The 16049-nt window shown below is 43.4% G+C and overlaps 1 protein-coding gene across 5 annotated transcripts in view; it reads left to right on the top strand.

Annotated features, from left to right (window-relative positions):
* RIN2 (Ras and Rab interactor 2) overlaps nucleotides 1-16049 on the top strand; it is a 78766-nt gene that overhangs the window by 17710 nt on the left and 45007 nt on the right. For all 5 annotated transcript variants that reach the window (XM_084284900.1, XM_084284899.1, XM_084284902.1 and 2 more), the window contains exon 3: nucleotides 15640-15732. In XM_084284900.1, the coding sequence (XP_084141026.1) occupies nucleotides 15640-15732 (93 nt within the window). The remainder of the gene's footprint in view (nucleotides 1-15639; nucleotides 15733-16049) is intronic.

Below are 16049 nucleotides of genomic sequence, written 5' to 3'. Positions count from 1 at the left end.
CAAGCCAGGGAGGCTAACCTTGTCAGTCACACATTGTATAGTACTAAGAAAGGAAGAGGAATTGAATTGGTTTGGGACAGATACTTCAACAGCCTTAAGCTTTGAATTTCCTGGGTTTCATTGGCATGTGTCATAACCTTTTTGTTTTCGCTCTATTTTATTTTTCTTTTTGCTGTCAGGAAATTGAACAGAAGAGGAAACAGTAAGCAGTATTTGTCAGAATAGTATGTCATCTTTGGTTTCTCTCAGGTTTTGTTGGTAAAAATATAATTAGAAACTAAATTGTAGATTCTGACTATTTGAAGGTCTGAAATTACCTTGTCTGTTAAAAAGAAAACATCTCCCAGATGATTCCCCCCTTCCCCATTCCCAAAGTAAGAAGTACGAGAGTGTGAGTTGTTTGGGAAATCGTGTTGAAAACATTTTAGAACACAGGTGTTGGTTGAAGTTGTGGGTGACTTTCCTCATAAAACAATCATTCTCTCTATGTAGTCATAGCCTTGGCCTTTAAGGGAAATCATGAGTGTCTTAGAAATGATGCTGAGGCTTAAATTTACTTGCTAATTTCCATACTCTGTACCAGTAGAGGTGCTAGCTTGGTTGCATATTATGAATTCCCTTCCCCTTCTGCTACTAGTTTCTGGAGTATAGAATATTTACTGTTTGTCTTTCTCATTTCCTTAAATAAGCACTTCATGACTTGTTAAATCTCTTCCCCTGCAAACATATGTATCTCCTACAGATAGAATCTAATTCACTCTTCAGATACCCAGTCACCTGCTCTTTTAGAGGAGGTTCATATGTACTTCAGGGAAGACATTCAGACATAAACCACTTTTTTTTTTTTACTTAAATTTTACTTCTAATTAGTTTGTAAAATCTTACTTTCATTTTAGTACTGAAAAAGAGATTATATAACTGAAAGCCTGTATAATTTTTCCAAATATACCAGTTAGCATAAAAGAATCGTAGAACGTTTTGTGTTGGAAAGGACTGTAAGGATCATCAGTTCCAACCGTGCTGCCATCTGCAGGCTTGGTTCTACAGAACTGTCAATGTGCTCTGCTTCTGCCCCTGTCCTGACCTGTTGGTTCCTCAAACAGACAAGGAGCAAGAACTGTTCAGACTTGCTTTGTTTTTTCTGGGATCTTGTGTGTATGTTGTGTGTGGGTTTTTTCTCCTAACTTTATGAAACAAGTCTAGGCATTTCATCTCCTGTGATGTGTATATGGCATAGCTGAGAGTGCTGTGCTTTGGGGATTACACTGTTGTTGGCACTCACAGATATGGCTCAGTCTGTGTTTTATGCTCTGTACAGTCAGTGATTCAGGAACAATTTCACACATTCTCAGCTTGGCAGCAATTTTCCTTCTCCATAATACAGGTTAGGAGCACTGTTTTGTAATATTGTGGAAAGTGAGGAGTCTCTGTGCCCCTTCCTAAAGCCAGGACAACCAACAATACAAGCTTTCTGCACTAAGTCGCTTATCCATTTGGTGCTAATGGATCCTAGCTAGGTTAGGCCATTGAAGACTGGTATAGGTGTAAATGTTTTGCTGTCTCGTATGCTTACATGGGAGGTCTTTGGGGTACGAGTTTGGTTTAAGTAAGTAGAAGACTTTCTTGCAGTCTTTTTTGTGTGCTAAGCAAAATAAAGACAAGTGCTATAGTTCCTTTTTTTTTTTTTTTTTTTCAGTGAAAACATACTCATTTGTTGATAAATACATCTTCTATTTAGTTCTTAACTAGGCCTCTCCTGACAGGAGAGGTGCTCCCAGCCCTTGCTCACCTCGGTGGCCCTGCGATGGACTCTTTCCAGTTCTTGTGCGTGTCTCTTGACCTTGGGGGTGCACAACTGGATACAGTACTCAGGTGTGGCCTCACCAACACTGATTAGAATGGAAAAGATGAATGGTTTAAAAAAAAATAATAAAAAAAGGTTGTGATTTTCTTCATGTAGGCTGTTTGATATCATTAACCTTTTGGTCAGAAAGCAATAGTGAAGATACAGCTGGTGGCATGCAATGTTCTTGGACACAAAGCACATCTACAATGGAATGGCTTGAGTCTGCTCAGGTTAGTTGGTTGTTGCTGACCTGGTTCAATTCAGTATGTAGGACGTTGCATTCTTCAACAGGCAGGATGAAAATTAATCCTCCAAGATCCAAGGATTTCGGTGCGTTTACACTAGCTGACCCAGAATGTTTCATCTGCTTGTTTTCAGAGGGGAAAATAAAGTTCAGTCTCTTTTTTTTTTTCTCATTTATTTAAAGTTATGTAGATGTTCGTATATTATTCACGTTTTTGTACGTGTTTTCCAGGCATTGGTAACTAAGTAGTTTTCTCAATAATGCTGTCCCTGCAGGCAGTGGACCACCAAATTTTTCTTGCCTTTGTTGATGTGTAGCTCCAAAAGTACATCAATTTGTTTGCTCAGATTTTGTCTTCTGCACCTGGAGATTTTTCTCACCTAGCATGAATTTGTATACCCTTAGATACATTTCATTTGCTGATAAAAACAAAGCTAAAAATCGTATTTATTGATCATTTAAGATGATATGGTACTCTTTGATTTTACACTTCATAGCACAAGTGTAATAATTTCTGTGTGATGAGAAATCGGTTCCTTCGGTGAAGAGGCATAATTTAAAAAAAAAAAAAAAAAGGTTTTCTCTGATAATCTAAACAGTATGCCATCAATACCAAGAATAGATACAAGCTTTTATGTAGATCTCGGAATAGCAGGTATGTTCAGTGACATATGGGCTTTGTCTTGATTCTTCCTGCATGCCAATTAGTGTGCCATATACTGAACCTCATTCCAGTACTTACAGGCATCAAAGGAAATTTTTCCATGGATTTTTGAGACACTGCAAGTCACTTTTTTAGGCATTAGCTACCTCCTGAATGACAGTTTACTCCTTTTAACTACAGAGATAAGCAAAAAATATTCTTTGCAAAGCATTTCTTAAGTATTAGGAAAAAAAAAACAAAACAGTTGCAATTAGAAAATTTTCTTACAGAACAATATTTGTTAAGCAGGTAGTGATACAACAAACACACCTATAAAGTGCTATTGCATTATAATTGAAAAGCCACATTTTGTAATTTTTCTGTGCAGTACAGACTTTAACATGCAATTGTTTTATTATTATTAAATAGCGAAGCATCTAAAAGGTACAGTGAGTTATGTATTCATTGGGGAGGGAATGCAGCCTTTGCAGTTATTTTCAGGTTGCTTTAATACATTGCAATCCCTGTCTACTTTTTGCTTTTAAAGTCAAATATCTTTTAGTTCTGTCTGCCTTTCATTTTTTTCCTTCTGTGTGCTGTTTTACATAAACAAGTGAAATCCTTTACAACCAATTACATCAGGAGGAGTAAACAATTTTCAAACAGGATTTGTTTTGCCCTTTCTGGAAAGAGAATTGTTCTAACTGGAAATCAACTGAAACAGGCTGCTTGGTGTTTCTGAAAACACTGAGCAAATGAGCCAGAGCCCCGGTGTACTTAATGCTCTGCTGCACTGGAGGATGTTTTAAAGTGGAAGTTGTGCATGTTCTAAAGTGTTGGGAAACTGATTGCCTAGTGTTTACAGGACAGTGGGGTCTGATGATGAGGGCGAGACGTGCTGTCATTGCTGCTCCTGCCAGTCTGAGAGAAGGGACTGTGGGTGGCCTGCAGCGCCTGCTCTGCCTCCACACCCTGGGCCTGGGAGGAGGCCACGCAGTGCCACTGCTCGCGCGCTTGACCATGCAGAGAAGTCGTGTTTCTGTTGTTGGACTAAAGTGAGTTTTTCTCTATCTTGCTCGATTGTCTGAGATGCTTGGGCAGCATGTTAGGATTGCAGTTATCTAAAGAAAGGAACATTTTGTGTGTGAACTGTTGATGCCCAATGTAGGAGGAGTGTGGTGTTTATTCTTGGGGCAGGTGAGCGTGTGACATGTTTGTACATGTTTCAGGAGGTTTCAAGTGGCCCAGTGAACTTAAGGCACCAGAAATCAGTTCTGGTTTAAAAAGAATTATAAGATGGAGCATCAGCCACAGTCCTGGTTTTTGTGTCTGAATAGCCTGGCTTATTCCACTGAAGTTGAAGAGCCTTGATGGAAGCCTACTAATCGTTCTAAAAAGCATTGTCGTGGTTTAAAGGAAGAACAGGCGAAGGCATGCTTCAGCTGGGGCAGCTGTGTCCTTGGGCTCTCCCTGCAGCCAGGTCAGGAGACCTGCAAAGTGTCTATGCTTCTATGCTCTGTCCTACACCCCAGAGCTGCTGCGTTCTCCCCACTGACTGGGCTTCTTTGAATCAGATGTGGCCCTTGCTGTCATCTACTGGTGCAATGTAAAGCTCTGCAATCAAGGAAGAGAAGGCAAGGTATGGCATTCACGCATCAAGACAGAAGACACACAAAGTTTGGCAAATAAACGAACTAGGAGATATTTTACCATGTCTAGTAGTGAATTTCTCATCACTTCAAATGTGTACCTCAACTGTTAGGTAAAGATCCCTTGTATGCAAGAACCCTTTTGCCATAGCGTGGGTGCAAGTTCAAGTCTGATCCCTTACATAAAGGTGTTGTGGGATTTCTTCTCCTGTTTGGTACAGTCACAGAATGGTGATAATGGAGAACGCTTGCATTAGGCCAACAAAGCAGGCATCCTGGTAGGGGTCTGTTATAGACTGCCAAACCAGGATGAGGAGACAGAAAAGGCGTTTTACAAGCAGCTGGTAGAAGTCGTGCAATCGCCAGCACTTGTTCTCGTGGGGGACTTCAACTTCCCAGACATATCCTGGAAATACAATACAGCTCAGAGGAAGCAGTCTAGGAGGTTTCTGGAGAGCATGGAAGATGCTTCCTGATGCAGCTGGTTAGTGAGCCTACCAGGGGAGGTGCCCCACTATACCTTTTTTTCACAAACAGAGAAGTGGGAGGATGTGGTGGTCAGGAGCTGTCTTGGGCAGAGTGACCACGAAATGGTGGAGTTCCCTACTCTTGTCAAAGTCAGGAGGGGGATCAATAAAACTGCTGCCTTGGACTTTTGGAGGGCTGACTTTGAGCTGTTCAGGATGCTGGTTGGCAGAGTCCCTTGGGAGGTGGTTCTGAAGGGTAGAGGAGTCCAGGAAGGCTGGGCACTCTTCAAGAAGGAAATCTTAATGGCACAGCAGCGCTCTGTCCCCATGTGCCCAAAGACAAGCTGGCACTGAAGATGACCAGCCTGGCTAAACAGAGAGTTGTGGCTTGAGCTTAGAAAGAAAAAGAGGGTTTATGACCTTTGGAAAAGAGGGCAGGCCACTGAGGAGGACTATAAGGATGTTGCGAGGCTTTGTGGGGACAAAATTAGAAAGGCCAAAGCTCATCTGGAGCTCAATCTGGCTACTTCTGTCAACATTAACAAAAAGTGTTTTTATAAATACAACAACACGAAAAGGAGGACTAAGGAGAATCTCCATCCTTTACTGGATGGTGGGGGGAAACTTAGTTACAAGAGGTGAGGATAAGGCTGAGGTCCTTAATGCCTTCTTTGCCTCAGTCTTTAGTGGCAAGAGCAGTTGTTCTCTGGGTACCCAGCCCCCTGAGCTGGTGGAAGGGGATGGGGAGCAGGATGTGGCCCTCATAATCCACGAGGAAATGGTTGGTGACCTGCTACAGCACTTGGATGTATGCAAGTCAATGGGGCTGGATGGGATCCACTCGAGGGTACTGAGAGAACCGGCAGAGGAGCTGGCCAAGCAACTTTCCATCATTTATCAGCAGTCCTGGCTATCGGGGAGGTCCCAGTCAACTGGTGGCTAGCAAATATGGTGCCCATCTACAAGAAGGGCCGGAGGGCAGACCCGGGGAACTATAGGCCTGTCAGTTTGACCTCAGTGCCAGGGAAGCTCATGGAGCAGATTATCTTGAGTTTCATCACGCAGCACCTGCAGGGCAAGCAGGCGATCAGGCCCAGTCAGCATGGGTTTATGAAAGGCAGATCCTGCTAGATGAACCTGATCTCCTTCTGTCACAAAGTGACGTGCTTGGTGGATGAGGGAGAGGCTGTGGATGTGGTCTACCTTGACTTCAGTAAGGCTTTTGACACCGTCTCCCACAGCATTCTCCTCAAGAAACTGGCTGCTCTTGGCTTGGACTGGCGCACGCTTCGTTGGGTTAGAAACTGGCTGGATAGCCGGGCCCAAAGAGTTGTGGTAAATGGAGTCAAGTCCAGTTGGAGGCCAGTCACTAGTGGCATCCCCCAGGGCTCAGTACTGGGGCCAGTCCTCTTTAATATCTTCATTGATGATCTGGACGAGGGGATCACGTGCACCCTCAGTAAGTTCACAGATGACACCAAGTTAGGTGCGTGAGTCAATCTGCTTGAGGGTAGGGTAGGAAGGCTCTGCAGGAGGATCTGGATAGGCTGCACGGATGGGCTGAGGTCAACTGCATGAAGTTCAACAAGGCCAAGTGCCGGGTCCTGCACCTGGGGCACAACAACCCCAAGCAGAGCTACAGGCTGGGAGCTGGGTGGTTGGAAAGCTGCCAGGCAGAGAAGGACCTGGGAGTGATGGTGGATAGTCGGCTGAATATGAGCCAGCAGTGTGCTCAGGTGGCCAAGAAGGCCAACAGCATCCTGGCTTGCATAAGAAGCAGTGTGGCCAGCAGGGCTAGGGAGGTGATTGTCCCCCTGTACTCAGCTCTGGTGAGGCCGCACCTTGAGTACTGTGTTCAGCTTTGGGCCCCTCGCTACAAGAAGGACATCAAGGTGCTTGAGCGGGTGCAGAGAAGGGCGACGAAGCTGGTGAGGGGTCTGGAGAACAAGTCCTACGAGGAGCGGCTGAGGGAGCTGGGCTTGTTCAGCCTGGAGAAGAGGAGGCTCAGGGGCGACCTTATCGCTGTCTATAGTTACCTTCAAGGAGGCTGTAGCGAGGTGGGGGTTGGCCTGTTCTCCCACGTGCCTGGTGACAGAACAAGGGGGAATGGGCTAAAGTTGTGCCAGGGGAGTTTTAGGTTGGATATTAGGAAAAACTTCTTTACTGAAAGGGTTGTTAGACATTGGAATGGGCTGCCCAGGGAAGTGGTGGAGTTACCATCCCTGGAGGTATTCAGAAGACGTTTAGATGTAGAGGTCAGTGATATGGTTCAGTGGAGGATGTGTTAGGTCAGAGGTTGGACTGGGTGATCTTGGAGGTCTCTTCCAACCTAAATGATTCTGTGATTCTGTAAAATAGCCTTAAATGTTTATGGTTCTGGAGAAGAGACAAACATCACATAGCAATTTGAAAAATGTTAATATCTATTTTGGCAAGATCTTAAAAATGCAGGTGAAGGGATCCCCTTCTGCCCTTCCATTGTTGTGTTTGTTTTGTTTAATTTTAAACCATTGGCTGTTTACTTTAGCAGAAAAATCCTATTTACGCTTTTTCTTAGAATCATAGGATCATAGAATGGTTTGGGTTCTGAATCCAACCCCTTGCCATGGGCAGGGACACCTTCTACTAGACCAGGTTGCTCAAAGTAGGTTCCTGCTGTCTTGTAGAGTTTTGCCTGTCCTACAGATGTTGTGTGCGTTTAATAAAAAACTTCATGTGCTGATTTTCAAAAGCATGCTATGGTGTCCTGACTTGGCTTTCCGTGTAAGTTACATGCCTGTATTTTTTTTCCAGACTTAACAGTACGGAAATTATGGTGTGTGTAGGTAATTTTGAGGTGCACAAAAGCAAACTGTAGAAGAAGGTGATGTACAAGGTACTGCTGTCTAATAATAGACTAAGTGTAACCAATCACCTAATGCTAGGCCACAGACCTACTCCAGCAGGTAATGGTGTTTGAGCTCACCGGACCCAAAGTAGGTCAGGCGCACGCTCCCCCTCGCCAACTGGAGGGATGCTGCCTGTGGCAGCTCCAAGCTCGGCTTGGTGCCGGTCTGGGAAAGCAGGTGGTAAGTAGTTACAGCTTGGCCATGGAAAGCATCACGCTTCTCTGGGCTTCACAGGATGGGAGGCACCGAGGGGTGCTTTTCACAGGCCGAGTCCAGCAGGTGGTTGCCTCGTGCCTACCCCCCAGGTGCAGGCGCTGTCTCCCTCTGCTTGTGACTCAGTACTTTGTCATGAATTCTGCGTTTCTTCTAGATTTTGGTGCTCTGCTGCAATTCAAGCAATTACATTTTCTTGCTTCCTGCAGTAACTGCAGCTCAATGTTAAACACTTCTAAAAGGTTTTAAAACATTTCTGAATGTCTTTGCTTTAATATTTCCTGCTTCTGACAGAAATAACAAAGGGAAATTACCAAAGTACTTCAAGAAATTTTAGTTTTGTGAGATAGTCAGGGTGGGGAATTTGAGATGAATACAAATCTTCTGAAAGGTTGTCCAGACCTAAGCCAATCTTACAAATGTATTTCTCTGATATCTCTACAAGTAAAACAAGACATGAACGCATTAGCATATAATCATTCTCTTATAAGAGACCTGGTAATATTATATATAAAGAGGAGAAGGTTGAGGAAGTTTTTTGGAAAGGGTGCAAAGAGAGAGCACTAGCAGCAAACACAGTCCCTTTGATAGTGTGCCACATCCAACAAAGCTTAAAGGTAGGATTTTCTGAGGATGTGGGTGTTACCTAAGTATATGCTTCTGTTGGAAAGAGTGATGCAGCCTGTTTGTTTCAGTGGGAGTGGTCAGGCCAGCTCTGGAGTAGTGTTTGGGTGCTTTGAACATTTGACTGCAGCACAGATAAGCAGGTAGAGATCTGTGAGCGGGACAGTAGATCTATCCAAAATCTAAGGGGTCATAAAACCTCTCCTCAGAGTCCCATAATGAAAATGTGTTCTAAGTAATTCCTCCTTATCCTTTAATGTCTTAAAAGGCTGCCAATGGGCAGGATCTTGAATGAAAGGGAAAAATAAGTCTGTAGGCAAAATGTTGTTTGGGGGCAGAAGCAATGGCTAGCTGAAACCAGATGTGTAAAGATCAGTTTATAAATTTGGCAACGACTGTTTCCTTTTCAGGTTAGTCAGAATAACTTAAGCCCTGATGTGTGGACTGACTCACAGCCCCTGCATGCCCGAGCCTGTCTGTATAGTAATTTCTTGAGCAGTTGCTGATATTTAATGGCTTAAAGCATAGTGAGGTGAAGGACTCCTTGGAAAGATGTCTGTGATTTTAACAGCATTGTTACGTTAGCCAGGATGAGGTACATTGATACTTCACGATGCAAATACCGGCATTGGAAATGATCAGCCAGGAGAATGGAGAGCAGCTGTGACCTGTGATGAATGAGCCAGCTGACAATGTTGGAAGCAGAAGGGTAACCTTTGCATGGAATGTGTGGGGAGCTGGGGATTGGCCTCTTCTCATAGATAATTAGTGATAGTACTAGAGGGAACGACCTCAAGTTGCACCAGGAGATGTTTAGTTTGGAAATTGAGACATACCTTCTCAGAAAGAGCAGCCAGGCATTGCTCAGGTCGCCCAGGGAGGTGGTGGAGTCACTGTCCCTGGGGGTGTTCAAGGAAAGGTTGGACGTGGTATTTACGGACATGGTTTAGTGAGTGATGTTGGTGGTAGGGTGATGGTTGGACCTTGGAGGTCTTTTCTAGCCTTTATGATTCTATGAAGTATGTGTATCCCCTGGCTGGGTCTCAGCTCATTGCTCCTCAGCTGATTTTCCATACTGTCCTCCTCCCAGGAGGCTGCTGGAGCCCAGAGCTCAGCAAGCAGAGCAGGCACATCTGGTGTTTGTCTCTTGTCCCTGTTGCGAGCCATAGGACAGTGACCCTAACTGGATGCCTGTGGAAGAGTAAGAATAGGATTTACTCTCCCAGGCTCCAGCTGATGTCTATACGAGTAATGTCCAGAGTCAGAAGACATTGAAAGGTTTAGTGATCTTCAGTCCTGTCCTCTTTCAGCCCACAGAAATTCAAATCTCAGATTAAAGCTGTAAGTGAAATAAGAGTCTAGGATTTTTTTATTTTTTTTAAAGATGGAACTACCGTGAAGTCTTTGACTTGGCTGCATTTCTGTAATTCCCATTTCATATGTAAACTGTCTGAGTGACTGCCCTGCTACAGATCTTGAGCAAAACAGAGCAAAAAGCATCCCAGCAGAGGAAGCTTTATTCTGCAACAAAATTCCCCAATGCTGTGAACTGCCTGAGAGGAAGAATTATTGCTGTTGGGGTATACTGTGCCTTGGTCTCTCCGTACCAAGAAATGAAACTTAAGAATGAAGGTGCATGATACAGCAACTTAAGGTTAGAAACGTAAAATGGTATGTCAGCAGGTGTGAAATAACGGAACCTTATTTTGCAGACTAAAATACTTGCACACCATTTAATTTTGCTTGTTTCCTTTAACTACCTTGTATATTCTTCTCCTTTCTTCGAGGGGAGAGTTGAAACTTCCTTAGAACAATTTATTGAGGTATGCAACTTCATTGAAGTTGGAGGTATTAATTTGAAGGCATTGCACTTCGAATTTTGCAAAATGCATCTTGGGATACAAGCTGGGAATGGGAAGCATTGCTCACTGGTGATCATCTCACTTTTTCAAAAAAAAAAAAAAAAAAAAAAGTAGTGAGAGCATTGCATATTTTAGCTTCCGCTTTAGTTTTTTGGAGAGTTTTGTTTCCTGCAAGTAGTGAGCCCTTCTGCCTACATGTATAGTGTATGTCTATCTTTTGTAATATGCTTTTAACTCATTGTGGGCAGAAATGCCGTTGCTCGTTGCTAGTGTACTGGTGACAAGCATAATCTTCTCAGGGGAGTAGCTCGCACAAAGTCTCATTCAGGTAGCAAACACAGAAGTAAAAACAGTGCTTGAAACAAAAGGAGGTTGATCAGGGAGTGTTTATTTCCATTTTTTTCCAACACTTCAACTGAAATGACAAGGTGCAAAAATGAGACACTGCATAAATACTGACTTGTCATTTTTGCTGTATGCAGTATTTGTTTTTTACAAGCACAAATAATGTGCTCTTGAGCCATCTGAAAAGAGAAATGATTGTAAACCCTTTCTGCAGTCAGAAGAATGACGGAAGTTACACTCCTTTTTGCATAATCCCCTCTCTTTTTGCTTGTGGATACAGCTGTGCTAACACAATGCAACATTTGAGTCGAGAGGTCTGCAAAATCCTGGCACCAAAGATAGCTTTCAGACTGAGGCTCTTATTTAATAAGTTTTCAAAGTGGTACTGTGCTCAGTTGTATCTGTGTGTCCTTGGAAGTAAGCTTTCAGTTAACTCCTCAAAGGAAACACTTCCAAAAGGAAAAGTTTAATTTTGCCAAGAACCAGAAACAGTCAGAGTAATTAGACAAACAAGAGCTTTGTGAGTAATAAATGAACTCAGCTTTCTGTGGGGAAGTGCAAATGCGTTAGGAGAACAGGAAAACAAAATGCATGAGAATGCTAAATTTGCTGAAGATTTGAGTTTTTCTGTGTGTATCTCTTACCATTTTCCTGGGTATGGGATTGTGTTTTAGAATGAGGGCGGAAAAAATAAAACATAAACAAGGTTTCCAGAGGTGTGTCTAGTGAGCAGATTAACTGAAGGGAGGGAAGAAGGATCCTGATCACTACAGACAGGTGGTGATCAGAGTTTGGGTGGCTAAGTGTAACAATGCATAAAATGCCAAATAAAATTTCATGAGAGGGAGCCAAGAAGGAGCTGTTTTGACAAGAAGTCAAAAGTCTCGGTTTCATTAAGGTGCCTGAACAGTCCTCTGGTATTCCCATGTAAATGAAAAGCCAGAGGAGAAGGACACAGAGGAAAGAAGATGAAAGGCACTTTCAGCTTGCAAGGTGTCAGCATCCATGGAGAGGTGTTGTAGATAGCACTGCATTTCAGAGGAGTTACCCAAGCATCCTGCTTGTTCCTCTGCCGTGTCCTGCCTTGTCACTGGCACACATGGGCTTTGTCCTGAGTTAGCGGTGCTGTGGGAAGGCAGACAGCGCTCCTCGCCAAGCGGGCTTGTGCTGCTGTGGGGCAGCCATCTGAGCTCAAGGCTGCTGGCAGGAGCCCAGCACCTGCTGCCCTCTCAGAGGAATGAGCTGATGAGACTGCTAAGCAGGTGCAGCACCTGCAGTTTAAACACATGCAGAAAATGCTGCCTTCTGGGCAGCTCGGAGAAAAGTCACACATCGTATGGCAACTTGGCTCCTGCAGCTTGATGGCATTTTCAGATAGGTTTCTGAGCACTCACCCAGGCAATGTCTAAGCAAATCTATTCAGACTCTGCCGTAGTCCTTAAAGCACAGAAGGAGAAAACGCCCATCTCAGGCACGTACAGAAGTAGATATGCTTTGCCACTTTTCTCCACCCAGCTTTGCAGTCACAGGAAGGAGATCCCTCCTTTCTGATGGACTCGCAGTGCCCAGGCTCAACAAAAACAGCTTCCAGGCAGTGGTGCATTGCCTGGGCTGACCTGCAGAAGTGCAAGAGGCAGGACCAAGTGGACAAATGCAGCCTCCAGATGGTTTGTCCATCTGCAGTTGTTTCTGCATCCGCTTCGGACATGCCCTCTGAGCCCTGGGGTGAGAGGGGGCTGTGGCCACCCTCACTGCGGGCGGCTGTCCACCCGCCTCCAGCCACCTGCCCCACCATTGGGCATAGCATCTGTTCGGTGGGGGAACAAAGGGTTCTAATCAGAAATACTGAAAGCCACCCGACCAGTATTTAGGTTACCCGAAGTAGTTCGAAAGCACTCTGCGGCCAGGAAGATGGTGGTGTGGAGGTGCGTGCTTGCGTGTTACCTTAAGGGACTGCGTCCAAGCGTGTCCTTCAGAAGGAGCAAACAAACCACCAGAGTCTGCTCACTGCACCAGAGTGCTTCTCCCAGGGTCTCTGGGTAACCTATTCAGAAGCTTCCTCCTCCTATCAATTTCATCAGTGCCTGCAGAAAAGCTGAAACTATTTTGAGAGAAAGGTTGTGATTATCTGACTAGTTGGGAGAATCAGTGTTATGCAGTGTTATTCTGTGCTCTTATGGCTTTAATACGTTACGTGATGTGGGTTTAGCCCAATATAACTTCTGATTTTTTAGGCTGTTGTCTGGCAGAATTGTTGTAATTCAGTTTAGGCTTAGTTTGTTTGCAGTTTTCCCCCTTGTATTCTTGAGGGATGTGGCCAGGCAAATCTGTTTATCTGGCTGCAATGCCAACTGTTGGCATGGATCCATTCACTGGCTCTAGAGAGCTGAGAAGGGCAGGGCCTTGAGCACAGCTGAGGCTCAGAATTACAGTCATAGGGACAGTAACAGTAGTACATTGATGTTAATGACTATGGAAGAGTGTAGAGCCTCAGAACCTCATCCAGCGAATTCAGCAGTGATCTCCAAGGCTTTCTTCTGACTTGGAGACGCGTTCTTGGAAGGGACCTGAGGGAACTGAGTTTGTGTGCTTGCATTCTTCTGTAGGTTTGAGTGTGGAAACTTGAATCTGTTTTGAAATATCTGTAGAAGTCTTGGCATGGTTTTATTTTGGTAATGAGATTGCATGTAGACATCTTTGTGGTAAAATAAAAAAAAATAAAATAAAAAATCCTGTGAAGGAGACATTGTTTGCAAATGGGTTGAAGAACGACCGAGAATAGAGGTGGCAAAACGGATACATGGTCTTGCTCATAACCCCCCCAATGCAACTCATTTGAAATCCATGCCCATGGAGCTGATTTTAATGTTGTCATTAAGAGGATAGCATGAACTTAGAAAATCACATTTTTGTTGTAATTCCTTCCTTTTGGGGTTTCATGGGTCTCACTCTACCTTCAGCATTTCAGGTGCAAATTTCAGAGTTGCAGAATTCATTAAAAGAAAACATAATAATTGTATAATTAAAACCCTCTTGTATGCCAAGCTTCATGTTGTTTAGAATACCCAGTATCAAATGGGAGAAGTCTATGAAATGTCTGGTATTCCCCAGAGCGGAACGACTGTTGTGTACCTGGCTTTCCTTGGCCCTGTTGCTTGTGACAGACAAGGACACAGTTCGTGTCTCAGATGATTTAACAGCACCTGCAGTCCCACCCACTTTGCTGGACTTCAGTCTTCTGTAGGATTGGCTCTATCAAGTTACATAGACTTTTAATAAAGCAACCCAGATGGCAGTGTCTTAGAGCCTCATCAAGAATGTGTTCCTTTAAATATGTTGACTTTTAAAAGGAAGATCTGGATTTTTAATTTTTTTAAGCTTATTTTTGTTCTTTCTGGGTCATCCTCTAGCATTTGGCTTTCATAGCAATGCAGCATTCTGGGTTTTTCTTCTGACCTTTAAAGTCTGCTAACTCTGCCTGGAAAACAGGTTGGCTCCCAACATGGCTGCTTGCTAACAAGACAATGGAAAAATGTAACCTTTTCTAGTGCTCTTGTGGTCTGACCTCTGGAAAGGGGGTGCACATTGTTAAACTTTCTGCTACATCTTAAAACCAAGAGTAAATGTTTTTATCTTGCTTCTACTTCTCACCCTTTCCAGTGTGTGTGCTTGCCAGGGCTTTCCAATTAAACCCTCTGTCTTTCAAGCTCCTCCTTCCTGCTTGGTTCTGTTCACCTCTGTTGATGCCCTCTCATAATGCAGGAGGGGTGTTGGTTTGTTTTTTTTTTATGCCCAGAATTCTCTTGCCCAGCTGCTGCTGTTTGCTCATGTTTCATCTGCAGCCATGCCACTGAACTTGTTTTTCACCGCTGCTCCCAGCCAGTTATTTTCATTGAAGTTTGTATTGAATCAGCAGCCCTACCTTCACCCGTAATGCCTTCTGTATGCAATACTTGCCCCCTGGGTAACTGGAACTTCCAACATAACCACTGCTGTGTTGTCAGTGGACTAGGTGAGTGAGGGAGAGAGTAGGCTAGTTTGATGCTTGCTGTTAAAAATCCTAGAAGGACTTCTTAGCCGTGGAATTTGGTTTCTGTTTAACTTGACGTTTACTTACAAGTTACTGATGTGAATTGGTTGTGACTTGAGAGGAGCTCTGCTAGTCAGCTAGAGATCACCGCTGTGATATTTCTCATTATGTGCATAGGGGCTGCTTACATGTTGTAATGCTCTTCCATATATTAAACTGTTCATTCAGTTTAGCTTCTTCCTAACTGCATCTTCAGCTTCTGGTTTGAACGTGACCCTCAGAAAAGTTAATTGCATTTTAATAACTTCAAGCAGGTGTGTGTTTTTTTTTGTTTGTTTTTTTTTTTTTGGGGGGGGGGAATGGAGTGGGGTGTATTTTTCTAACTTATGATAACGTGTTTTTTTCCCTGTGGGTAATTTTTCTTTCTCCTTCTCAGTCAGCCCCACCAATACTATGAGACTTCAGGGTGGATTGTAGTGACATCTAACATTTTGTTATATTTGTACTTCAGGCTAAGGTCAAGCAAACAAACAAAGCAATTGTTACATTTTAGCATTCCTTTCTAATGAGCACATTGAACATGATCCTAGATCTACAGGATCAGCTGTGAAGAGATGGGAGAAATGTGGAACTTCAAATACTGTCTTTTTGAAGCAATTTATGGAAAAATAAGACTAAAAGGATATGTAATGGCATTGGTACGAAATAAATGGTACCATGTTGTTGACAGAAAGAGTTTTGGCAGAAGGCTTGTTGTGACTATTTCTGTGGCTTAGAAAGGAATTTCCTACAGACTGGACTAACCATTAAAAATGTCTCTGCTTTTAGGATTTCAAGACATTTAGTGGAGTCTTCCCAGGGACGATGTCGTCTTTGACGATGAAAGCTCATTGTTTGGACAAAAGAGGAAGTTTCTTTAAGGTAAATACGGTATTTCATTTATCCTGATAGGAAGAGATGCGTTTGCTTGGAAGCACTAGGTTGCGTATTTTCTAGGTTGCAGTAAAAAGTCTTTTTTTTTTTTTTTTCTTTGACAAAAAAAAACACCAACACCCCTTTCCTGAGAAAGCTTGCCTTAGTTTACATTATTTTTCACTGTCTGAGTTTTGCAACTTAATAGACCAATACAAAACACAAAGTGCATGGTTTTAAGTGAAACTGATGTTGCAGAATGTGCAGTACAATCTGTGGTATGTAGAAAGTTCTGTAAAATTAGAAGCATTCTTTGAGGATCTCTT

Source organism: Netta rufina, assembly GCF_964035555.1.
Source record: "Netta rufina genome assembly, chromosome: 3".
Taxonomy (NCBI): domain Eukaryota; kingdom Metazoa; phylum Chordata; class Aves; order Anseriformes; family Anatidae; genus Netta; species Netta rufina.
The sequence above is the reverse complement of the archived record's forward strand: the minus strand, read 5'-3'. Positions and strand labels throughout refer to the sequence as shown.